The sequence below is a fragment of the Trachurus japonicus genome, chromosome 4 (assembly GCF_045865225.1).
Source record: "Trachurus japonicus isolate A0001 chromosome 4, Traja_1.0".
In the NCBI taxonomy this organism is placed as follows: Eukaryota; Metazoa; Chordata; class Actinopteri; order Carangiformes; family Carangidae; genus Trachurus; species Trachurus japonicus.
In genome coordinates, this window is record NC_140910.1 from 4,498,944 (window position 1) to 4,511,942 (window position 12,999).

A 12,999-nucleotide genomic window follows, 5' to 3' on the forward strand; every position below is an offset into this window, starting at 1 on the left:
TCACTCATTATCTACTCACCCTCATGTTGACTAAGAGCTGGGAGAATTTTCAGAGTCCTCTGTGCCTTCTCTGAGTTACGGGGGGGTCTGCGCAGCAGTATTTGTCCATATAATGGTTGTGAATGGATAGGCTACCACTTCTTCATCCAAAAAGACACACCAAAAAACATCCAAATACCTCCATACTGCTCGTCTGTAATGTCCCTCTTGTATTGAAGCCCCGACATGAGAAATTGTTCCGCCGGTCAGTGCAAATCACACGAGATTTGCACTGACACAGGCAGAGCAGTGAACTGAGACACTGGGAGCTTCCGCTACAAACAAGCTTAAAATATATACCATATTTTCCGGACTATAAGTCACGTTTTTTTTCTAGTTTGGCTGGCCTTGCGACCTATATTCAGAAGCGACTTATATATTAAAAATATTGCCTACGCTATGACCACAAGAGGGAAGCAAGGCTTTTATTTCTAAATCCCTCCTCATTCAGCAGGTCATCTTCATCTTCCTCATGTGCTGTTCTCCTCGCTGCGCTGCATAGGTGTATATCAGGGGTGTCCAAACTACGGCCCGCGGGCCAAATGCGGCCCGCGTTCAAATTCCAACCAGCCCGCAGCCTCTGTCATAAAATCAATAATATGCGGCCCGCCAGCACGTACAATTTTTTCTGGGCGCGTTTGTTCCATAGCGGAATGAAATGAGGGAGTGAAGCCTCTTGTCAGTCATCCAGGATCTTTGTCTCTGTGGGGGGAGCATACTTGCCAACACTCCCGATTTACGCGGGAGACTCCCGACTTTTAACCCTATTTCCCGCGATGCTCCCGGTTAGTAATTTCTCCCGCTAATCTCCCAATTTTACAGTGAAGGAAACAAGTGAGATTGTGGGGGATAATTGTTGCCGTATCTGGCAACCCTGGCCTGCCTGCACGTATAAGGCCAGCCGGTGACATGTCACTGACTGGAGTCAGTGATACCAGTAGCGTTGATACTGCGGTTGCCTGCCGCTGTCGACGTCGGCACGAGCGGATGCGGCGGCGCACATTCAGTTTTTTTTTTTTTTTCCGTACTCCCCCTCCGTGCATGTCCGCGATGCACCGCTCCACAGACGTGCCCCCCCGCACAGCAGAGGAAACGGGCCCTTGAATGGCTGATCCAGACCCCTAGATTTAAAATACGAGTTTAGTTTTTGCCCACCAGCCACTGCCCCCCACCAGACCAGCTCTGAGTTCATGTTAAGTGTCACTCCAGCCATTCTTGCCTTCAGTCAGTAGCTAGGCTACTACCTAAATGTGCTTCTTTTTTTCTTTTTTCTTTTTTTTTTAGTCTGTTCCCTTTATGTTCTCAGAGTACACTAGAATGCTTCATTTATGTGTTAAAAATTACATTTTTTTGTGGGGGGGTCTGGGGGCATTCAACTTTTTCTCAACTTTTTCACCCCTTCTGACTTTACTGACAGATTCTATGCATCTTCAGGTAGGCTTACTGGACAGGGCCACCTTTGGTCAGCCTTCTGGTTTTCATTTCAACAATTACAACTGCTTTTTTTCCCATTGTCCCATTGGTAAACAGAATCATTTATTGAATAGGCTATCAAAGAAACAGTTTCAGAACAAGTTTCCTTCAGGTTTAAAATACAAGGCAAGAAATGATGGCAATTTATAGCCACACCTGGCGAATGAACCCTGATACACTGATGAAAAAAAATCTCCCTATTTTTCACAACCCAATGTTGGCAAGTATGGGGGGGAGGCGGGGCCGCTACCACACACACAGTGCAGCATGTGAGTCTGTGAGGAGCAACGCAAGGTAATGTCAGTGTTGCCAACTTGGCGACTTTCTCCCTAAATCTGGCGACTTTCCAACCCCTCTCATCGACTTTCTTTTTGACAAAAGCCACTAGCGACAAATCTAGCGACTTTTCCGGTGCTGTTACTGTTACAAATAAAAAACGTTTCTGGTTTGGAGACTCGGACGTGAAGGCACGTCATCACTGCTGTTTCCAACGAGCAGCGGTGCTGCCGTGAGGTCAGTCTCACAGTGTCACGGAGCTGTCCCCGCTATGAGACCCGCTCCACGTCGCTGACACCCCCACCACACCCGTCTTTAGAGCGACATACACAGCCTCAGTCACTACTCACCTCATCTACTGTGATGACACGGTCAATATCTATTCAAGTGCAGTTTTGTTGAGACTTGATAAGCCATTTTATTTATTGTTTTGGTTGTGTGTGGTTTTATATTTGAGTGCATCTTTTCTTAACAGAGACAGGGTCTATTCTTGTTTTTGGTTGTGATTTTTATTCAAGTGCAATTTTAGATTTTTGAAAATATAATATAGGCCTAATATAAAATATAATAATGTTTCAAATTAACCTAGATATGTTTAAGCTTCCTTTTTTTCCAGATATTTATGTCATTTTATATGGTCTTCTAATATGAAAAGCAGAGTGATTTTGGTAAAAATCAAAATTAGATTTATTTATGTGAAGAATTGAAAAGAATGGCATTCGCAATGAAAAAAAATGTATTAAATAGTTAATTTGCATTTAATGTTAATGGTTCAAAGGATGTCAGGCTGAATGGTCGGCCCCCACACATTTTTACCTCACCAAATCTGGCCCTCTTTGCAAAAAGTTTGGACACCCCTGGTGTATATCTATGGCTGCGCTGTCGGATCTGTCTCCGTTGCGCCGTAGCACTTCACTCCCAGTCAGTTCAGAGTATTTTCACAGCATGTTCTGCGGCCCATCTTCGGTCTCTGCTCCGGTCCCGACCGGGCTCCGGAGACGGAGCAGAGACCCAGGTCCGACAGTGCAAGGCTGTCCCTCTCTGAAGAAAAGGAGAGGTCGGCTTCACTCCCGTCAGTCTTCACAGACAGTCCACAAAGAGTTTCTGATCATATCCTCATCAGTTTGCTCCAGGCGACGGAGTTGTTTTTCTTTTTTCTTTTTTGACCTGGCCGTGTAAACAAAGCCCCGGCCATTATATAAGACCCGGCTATTAATTAAATGTTTGAAAAATAAATGCGACTTATAAACCGGTGCGACTTATATATGTTTTTTACCTCTTCATGGCGTCTTTTTTGGCAGATGCGACTAATACTCCGACATATAGTCCGGAAAATACGGTACTTATTTAATTTTTTTCGGAACAATTTCTCATGTCGGGGCTTCAATACAAGAGGGACATTACAGACGAGCAGTATGGAGGTATTTGGGTATTTCAGGTGTTATTATCATTAGAACTTCACTCAAACACATGCATTTAGTTGAGAATAGGCATGTTCCAAATCGCTGAAGGCATCAACAGATCACAACAACACAACTCATCTCATACCAAGAAATGAGTCACAGACAGACACACCTGCCACTAACTGTAAGAATACCGCCTTATACCAAACACACACATCCCTACATCTGACTACTCTCATCAAAAGTGAAATAAAACATCTTTCAAACAGGTTCTGTCTCTCTTGGTTCTCACCGTCACTAAACCTCACCCAACAGCTTGAGAGTAAATTTACTGGTAACACATCTGAAAGCAAAACATGTTGCACTTGCAGCATCTTACAGGCTGCAAAAGCACAACAATACTGCCATTGAAGCTAACCCGAGCAGCTAACTCACCAGGATAGTTTGATGAAGCACTCCAATGGAGTTTCTCCAACAATTTACTTCACTTTAGCAGGGTAGTTCTTTTGTCCTCCTCTCTTCGAGCAACATTTCTGGCGCCAGTTTTCTTTTATAAATATTCACAAGAGTTATCATGTCGTGTGAGAAAATCAGCAGTGGCATCAGACTTCTCTTTCTGCCTGTTGCTCACCCTCCAACACCGATAGGTGCAGATTTAGGTTTACGGAACCTCAGAAATTCAATAAACTGCAAACTTTAAGAAATTGTAATTTCCACAACTACAAAAAATAGGCTGGGCTACGAAAGTAAAGACTGAAGATCAGATGCAGCCTCTGATGGTCATCTCAAGATGGGGGTGTGCATACATACTGCAGCATGGCGCTCCCTGAAACAATTTTGTGTTTGGATGCTGTTTGTTGTGATTTGTGGGCTTGAGTTGGATGTGTGTGACTCAATTATATACAGTTGAGAGAAGCTACTTCATATTGGATTATCACATCAAGTGCCCATCACAAGCGACTTTTGGGACTCACAGCAGATACCAGCGGAGATAGCGAGACCACTGGTTTCTTGGTGGGTCACCCTGCTGGGCAGCAGGCCTCAAAGGCCGAAGGGAACAAAAACAGAGGAGGAGTTACCGGTCTGGACACCTGGCTAATCCAAAGGGGGGGTCCTAGCAGGCTACCGCTACCTACCCCCTTTGATGTGAGAGCCTAGTCCCTGTGCAGGGCCGCCCCTGCCTACACGCAGATCACGCACAGTGCGTAGGGCCCCGCGATCCAATAGGGGCCCCGTTTTGCACAAAGGATGCGCATGCACAGCCGTGGTGCGCGCTACTAGATCAGCTGTCAGCGCGAGGCAGGAGAAGAGGGAGAAGAGACTTTTTTTTTGTAATCTGACACCGCACGCCACGCGTCGATCTGACCAATCACTGATCAGATGCGCTGCAGGCACTTGTCAAGCAGCTGCAGGTGAAGACGTGATCATGGCTTCGAAAAGAACGAGTCAGGCGCAAGCAAGAGGGGGGGGAGCAAAAAAGAGGAAACTCGTGCTTCTCTCGAAGGTGGGCATTTGTTGAAGTTAGTGCTGCTGGGCCGTATTAACGGCGCCGTTAACGCCAGCACTAGTAAAAATGTAAAACTTTGTGGCATAAGCAAGCACTAAACCTCCATGCTCAGCACAGCTGCTGCTGCTGCAGGTAGGAGGAGAGATGCTAGCCTCCAGGAGATGTGGACTGTGGTCTGGAGATGAAAGTCATTTTCCGGTGGCCCTTACCATTTATTAAATGTCTTGTTAACACCTTTGTCTGCATATGCATTCACCTCTGTTGAAAGCCAGTGGTAAATTTATCAGTTGTTGGTCGTATTTTCGGCTAAACTTTATAATCTAGGTTATCTCCACACAAGGATCTGTTGGTGAATTTAATCTATGACAGGCAGCTTTGGAGGAGATATTAGAGATAAATATTGATAGAAATTCATGTGTTTGATACTTTGGTTGACAGAAGGAACAAAATTTGAATGTAGCTACATTTTGAAATATCAGTCTCTTTGGTGCTGAATTAGTATCTTTTATTAGGATTGTAGTTGTAGCCTATATAATAATAATAATGATGATAATAATGACAATAATAGAAATAATAGATAGCAATAGCGATAGTTTTTTAAAATTAATATTAGTATAAGTATAGAACTGCTAAACTGCCAGTATTAGTGGTTGTAGTTTGCATTATAATCGATTATAGGAGGGCCCTACAAAAATTTTTTGCTTAGGGCCCCATTTTGGTCAGGGACGGCCCTGTCCCTGTGAAATAAGATGGATGAGATGAGACTGGATCCATCATCACGCTCTACCAGCTCAATCAGCCGTGTAATGATTATCACCTAAACCTAGCTCAACCGTGCACTAGCTGCATGTGAGTGGGCGTTGCTAAGGTTTCAGCCCTGCTTGGCAAATGTTGGCTGAGGCAGAAGTGCAGAGAGACGACGCATCCAAAAGTTCTCATCCAGAATGTGAAGTAACAAGGAATAAAACAAAGACAATTTTCAAGCTGAGTTTACATGCATTTTGATTGATTGAGTACTTTTATCGTCAGAATCACTTATGAAATTTTTCTTGCGTCCAAGACACTTGTTCCTCGTGACAAAGAAACATTACAAATATAAACACAATATAACACCAAAACAAAACACCAAACAACCATCAAACAAGATATCACATCAAACAATGCACCAAAAAAGGCAGCAGGTTAACTTTCATTTCCAAGATAAACCACCTTCAAATGTCTTACAGTGTACTTAGTCAACATCCATTAATGCTTTCTTTTGTATATTTCATCATTATGACAAAGGTTCCTTTGTATTAATTTTAAGTGCTTACTTTGCACGTTTCTGTCACACGCTCACTACCTCTCCCTCTTACTCTTTCTGTGTGTGTGTGTGTGTGTGTGTGTGTCAGCAGCACTACCCCTCTCTCATAAGCCGCCTCCTGTCTCCATCAGCTCACAGTCAGTCAATAACTTGTCAGGACTCTACTTGTTCTCCAGATACAGATAGCGGACATTGCTCCAGTCATGGTTCGGGTTTCATGGCCTGAGTTTGCAACACTGTTGATTGTGGTGAGTACTTAAGTTTTTATGGTCAAATTTTCTAAAACTCAGAACTGAACCACATCTGTAACCCTTTATCCAGAATGCTTGTATACTGAGAATTGTGCAACATCGACCAGGAATCTTTGACTTTTCTCAAATTATTTACAAATCCTCACTTCCTGTTGTTAAATCTTCATTTCTGATGCTACTAATAAATGAGTCTAGGTTTGCACACCATAGGTTGGTTATCTTGCGTATTTCAATGTTTCTACTGGATTCAAGTGGATTCTGTTGTATAAAGTGCAATACAATCATAAGCAGCTATCATAAAAATCCAATGTCATGACCAGCCAATTGGAGTTCGGTGGCTGATCTAAACTGAAGAAGTTAACACAGCAGCCACATTGCCTGAGCCGTTACTAAACTCAGGTTTGGCTCACTGATCACAGCTATATTTCTCAGATAGGGACAAACAACAATTAGTGTTGGCTCAGTCTAGTAAAAAAAAAAACAACCTGCCACACTTTTCTCTTCCTCTTCCCATAATCCCATAAACCTATTGTCCTGACCTGCCCATGTTTTTACTGAAAAGGTTTATTTCCTAGGCGTGGTATAGTGTGTGGGTGTAGCAGCTGCTCCTCTGCATGCAGCAGCTATACAGGTGGAGGCTTTTAAAAACACACCCTCAAACTGGCATTTGAAGCTGCCAATGTTTCTGAAGTCCCAAGAACTTCTCAAAGCAGGGTGCTTTTAGCCTTTAATTGACAGGTTAGTTGAGAGAGACAGGAGGGGGGAATGAGCAAACGCCTTTTCAAAAATAGACTTCCATTCTTCTTAACAGCGGGGTTTCCTATTTTTTCCAAAGACCCAGTTATTCCGAAAAGGCTATTGGTGAAAACCCTCCATTACAACAAAACATGAAAGTTAACGTTCGGAACGGCGGCCCTTCGGAATGGCGGCCCTTCGGAATGGCACCCCGGAACCAGGCTACACGGCGCTAGGGATAGCGACAACGCTAACCTATGTATGGGGGCAATTTTTTCAACCACAACAAACACTCAAAAAAACAATCAAATATCTATGGTACATGACTAGAATCCTTATGACACACCACTGAACTCATATAGTGTACAGTATAAACAGTATAAACTTTGTGTTTTTGCATGTAGTCACTCACCTCAGATAGCCGAACTCTGAAACATCCTGGAAAGACATTACTATCCGATCGCAGAGCGCCTGCTCTCCCCACCACAGAAACAAACACCTTACAAAAATAAACGGTCGGAGATATTTTGGACATTACCACTGCACTGCTCGACCGTTTAAATATATATATATATATATATTCAGGGGTGGAAAGTAACGAGTTACATTTTCTCTCGTTACTGTAATTGAGTAGTTTTTTTTGGGTACTTGTACTTTTTTGAGTCATTTTTAAAATCAGTACTTTTACTTGTTGGAAGAAATTTACTTTCTACTGCAGCAGGCAGGTACACACCCTCCCCCTCACTGCTACGTGAGTTATGGCGCTTTTCCACTAGCGCGGCACGGCCCACTGTTTTTGCTTTTCCACTAGCCCTAGTACCTGGTACCAGGTACTATTTTTAGTACCTCCTCAGCCCTGATTCCAAGCGAGCCGAAGCTATACTAAAACGTGACGTCAGCCGACTGCCTTCCACAGACTGCACAGAGCATCGTCACTGGAAAAGTGCGAGCGCTATGTCCGACATCAGAATCAAACCCGGAAAATTCAAAAACAGAGTGGCAACAGCGTCCGCTGATCTGTACCGAGACTGTTATTCCTTCATCCGAGTTAAATGATGCCAAGGGCGTAACCACCGTATACTTTGGGGGGAAAATGCCCCCCACCCCAATATTAGGGGAACACCAATCTGTCCCCCCCAATAATATACAAAAGTATGTGACATACATTCTCTTTTTAACTCTTTGACTGCCAGCCATTCTCACAGCAGCTTCCTCCAGCTTGCCAGACATTTTCCAGCTTTTTGACTGATTTCCGTAGACCCACCATATATTATGTACTGTTACTACATACACATTCAACCCATCAAAGGAAAGATGAGGGTCTCTACTTTTTTACTTGGCGGTTGAATATAGGTTACTTTAGCCCAAAATGCCATTTTGGCACCAAAATCTTGAGAAAAAGAGGTTTTTGTGTCGGGTGTCATATTCAGGTGAACCAGTACAATTGGCTCCTTTATATTTTGCTTTAGTGATGCCTCAGCATCTGTACAGTTGTTCTCTTGTAAACAACAACTAAATCAACACTGACAAATGACTTTTGATGACAAAAGACAAAACATTTAGCTACTGACTACTGACACTACTGCAGCCTCTTTTCTTTCTTTTCTTTGAGTTACAACTTTTTCTTTCCTTTTTTTTACTGTGTGTGCGTACGTGACGTGTGCATGTACGTGTGTGTGTGTGTCTGTCTGTGTGTGTGTGTGCGCGGATCAGTTCGACAGGTTTTTGTAGCCGAAACACAGCACTTTAGATCAGATCCAGCTTCCTCTGGTCAGCAGGCAGCGGTCTCACTCACTCTCTCTGTCTCTCACACACACATCTACACACACATCTACACACAGCCTACAGCTCTGGCTGACGTGCCCCCTGAACTCAGCCACAGACAGTCCATGTATGCTCACAAGACACTCCCACCATCTTTAGCTCTCGCTGGTTCGCCGGTGCCGTCCGCTCCTCATCCACACTAGATCGGGGATTTTCAAGCTGCTATCCGAGTGATTCTCGCAAAATCTGGCGACTTTCCAAACACTCTTGACGACTAACGACGAGCGATCAACGGGGTTGTTGTCACTAACGTTTGTGCTTTGTATCACGGAGCTGCACGGAGCTTTGACGAGCTTTGACGAGCTGCCGAACCGCCATGAGCCCCGCCGCCGCCCCCGAAGCTCTCACCGGCGGCCAGAGTGTCACGGAGCGGCGCCGCTGCAGTCAGACCCCCGCTCCGCTCCATGAGGGGGGAAAAACACGCTATATTTTTAATATCTCTCAATCCAAATGTGATTTTCTGCACTTTATTTTGATGATACAAGTCTGATCTTCACAGAGGAGTAGGGCAATACATTCAGCATGGCGTTGCAGTTAAAAAAAACGCTAAGACGAGTTATCTCGTCTTTGGCAGACTACGCTTGGATTCGCTAAGACGAGATAACTCGTCTTTGGCAGTGAAAGAGTTAAGAAGCCCAGCTGTTAACGCATCCCTCTCTTGTTATTTCCAATTTATCTTCCATTTAATTCTATAGTTTAATTCGTTTGTTAGGGAAACTGTGTGTGTGATCACCCCCCTCCCAGTTGTGTTGGTAGTGCCCACGTAGCGGCGGCTTGTTTGAAGCACCGCTCCGAGCCTGCAGTGACGGGCTGCAGGAGTTCTGGTGTCAACAGAGGGAGAGAGTCAGTCCACCTTTAGCTGCAGGACCAGCAGGTATCAGACAGTAAGCAACTACATCTCTAAATAGCAGTGTTGATGTCAAAATGGCCGCGATAAATTTTGAATTAATGTGAAATATTAATCACGTTGTAAACGGGCCAGTTTTAAAGCTAGAGTGAAGATACAGATATCATATTAAACCAAGAGACACGAAGCTTCTGTTGGTAGGCTACCAACCATGACATGATAGCTTGTCAGAAAACGGGCTAAATAATGCTCCAAAGTTCAGCTAGATTCTGATGGGGGGAAACTTTTAAACAGGGATCCTGAACACTCCTGTCATCTGTGTGTGTGCCTCTCTCTCCCTCTCTCTCTCTCTCTCTCTCTTTCTCTCTCTCTCTCTCTCGCTCGCTCACTCCGGTGTGCAGTGTGTGTCTCTGTGTGTCTCTCTGTGTGTAATGTAATGTGTTAAAATTCAGATGGTAGTTTATAGAGGCTTGGCTGTGTTAAAGAAAAATAACATAAGCAGTAAAAGCAGAACATTTCATGGATCAAATTAAAAATACTAATGATATCTGGTGACACTGCAGGCAGCTCAGACAGACAGGGAGAGACCTGCTGTAGGGAGAGGCCAGACAGAGACATGTCGATGCAGAAGATCAGGTAAGACACAGGAATATAGACTAAAAACAGCATGACAACAATAATTTTTGTCATGCCACACCAAATTGAAATATTTTGACTAAAATGTCAAGAGTTGGACCAGAATCAATCGACAACACTACTTCATAGCCAAATATATTTGTTTTCAGCAGAAAAAAAGTGGTTTAGGGGTTTAGTTACTCTTTAAAGACAATGTTATCAGGCATGTCCATCTATTAGGTTACGTTAACGGTGACGTCCTCTTTTGCCCGGACATGTCCACTTTTTACCTCCTGTCCGGGGCGTCAGGGTTTTTTTATTTTTTATTTTTTATGAAATCATGAACATGCCCGGCGGTGTTAATTGTTTTTAACAGGACCACTGACCCTGAGAGATTAAATTAGCAGACCGGGGCTGAAGGCCCGGACCTGAGCGGCCTGACTTCTCAGTACCAGCCCGTTGAGTTAAATGTAGGAGCCCATACACTGCTTAGCAGTCCGGACCCTAATTACATCTATTTTATTTAGCTTCAAGCTGGTGCTGTGGTGAGGGCCAACCTTGGAGACAAGCTGGTTAGGAAAAAAAGACGTATCATCCCACTAATTAAACTGAGGGAGAATGAAGACTACACACACCGAGACTCTATTGGAAGGGTGAGTAACTGCACCTCAACTCTCTTTAAAACACCCCCTCACAATGAAACAGTGCAAATCAACATTTTTCATGCCAAGGCAACTCATTGGGTCTCATTCATGAAACGTGAGCAGCACGGATTTGTGTGTAAACCCTGAGCAGCGCAAATTTACGTGGATTTCCGCATTCATCAATCTTTTAGTAGTGCTGATTTTTTCGTAGCTACTCACAAAATCTACACCTGCTCCGGACTGTGTGTAGCGCTTGTGTAAATGTAGGAATGCAAATAAATACTGCTTGTTACTGTTGAAAATTACAATTTGAATCCGTATTACTCTCTCTCATGTTCAAAATACGCTGACGCCTTTGAAACACGTAATTTAAACATGACAAACAATTAGAAATATTTGGAGAGAGAGACGTTTTAGGGATCGGACACGCACAAACACGTCAAGGCTCCATCTAATGATGATAATAATCTGATATAAAACCGGAAAAAACTTTTTTGTGTTGCTACACGCTCGGTGGGCGCAGCGCACACTTCACCCTGCGCAGCAGCGCAGTCAGCACCGGTTTGGATGGAGCTGTGACAGACGGCTGGTGCTTCTGTAACAATATAACCTGCCTATATAACTTCATGTGTTGATACAACCATGCTCCTCTACAGCTGAGGCTGTGAAGAGACTCCTCCTCCCGTCGCTGCTGTAGCTCTGGAGTTGTGTTTTTTTTTATTTGTTTTTTTTATGTTTCATATCGAACTATTCTGGCTTTACGTCTTAAACGGTTCTTTAATAAACCAAGGATAGGCCTACTTAATTCACTAAATCTGTTTCTTCCCTCCAGCCTTTGATTACCTGTCCCAGTCACACCACTACTAACAGAAGAGAATTAAATATTTTTTCTGGACTCCACTTCACCCAAAATGACTTCGATCCGCGATCTCTCTTTTTTTCTCTCTCTCCCTCTTTCCTTGATTGCGTCATGGCCGCAGGTGAACAGGTTGCACCTACCTCCTAATATGGTGGTCAGGATCTCCTTATATGGCTATTCATGTATGGAGATCTATGCTAATTGCTGATCACGGGGGCGTGTTGTTAGTTTACGTTGGGTTGGCATTCATGAAGTTACACGCGTGTTTACGATCAAATCTGAGTTTCCCGCACCGTTCATGAATCCGGAGTTTTAGTAGAGTGAGCTTTTATGTGCAAATCTACACACAGATTTACTCACGTTTCATGAATGAGACCCATTGTGTTTTACATAAAGACAAAACATTAAAAAAAAAGAAAAAAAGAGAAGCATAAAACAGAATAAAAACAAACAAAAAAACAAAGTTAAAAGCAAGAGCAAATAAAAGTAAAATAAAAGAAAATAGATGAAGTTTAAAGTTCTTAAAAAGAGCTCAGCTATAAGCACGTGAAAAGAGAAATGTTTTTAACCTGGATTTAAAAGTGCTTACAGTTGGGGCTGATTTCAGTTCTGCTGGTAGTTTGTTCCAGTTGTGTGCAGCATAACAGCTAAATGCTGCTTCACCATGTCTGGTTTGAACTCTGTGCTCCACTATCTGACCTGAGTCAGTAGATCTCAGAGCTCCTGTAGCGCCTTCCTGAGGGCAACAGGTCAAACAGAGTGAAGCCAGGGTGGGTATTGTCCTTGGTGATGTTTTTTGCTCTGGTGAGGCAGCAGGAGGTGAAGATGTCCGTCAGGGAGGGGAGGGGGCGGCCAATGATTTTCTGGGCCGCCTTGATGATTTTCTGAAGCCTCTCCCTGTCTTCCATGGTGCAGCTACTGTACCAGACTGTGATGCAGTAGGTGAGTATGCTCTCGATTGATGAGCGGTAGAAGGCCAGCAGCAGAGAGGAGTTCAGGTTGTACTTCCTGAGTACTCTCAGGAGGTGTAACCGCTGCTGCGCCTTCTTGATGATTGCTGTGGTGTTTTCAGTCCAGGTGAAGTCAGAGGAGATGAGGACGCCAAGGAACCGGAAGGTGTGGACCCTCTACTGGGTTTATACTCTACTAACATGTCTTTCATGTATTCTGGACCTAAACCATTCAGTGACTTGTAGACCAGGAGCAGAACTTTAAAATCTATT

The 12,999-nt window shown here is 43.8% G+C and overlaps 1 protein-coding gene across 1 annotated transcript in view; it reads left to right on the top strand.

Annotated features, from left to right (window-relative positions):
• Positions 1-6,106: 6,106 nt before the first annotated feature.
• The window catches only part of LOC146988306 (desmoglein-2.1-like), a 59,490-nt gene continuing 52,597 nt past the window's right edge, over positions 6,107-12,999 (top strand). The window contains exon 1 of the mRNA XM_085773493.1: positions 6,107-6,249. Coding sequence (XP_085629619.1) covers positions 6,205-6,249 — 45 coding nt within the window. The 5' untranslated portion in view covers positions 6,107-6,204. The remainder of the gene's footprint in view (positions 6,250-12,999) is intronic.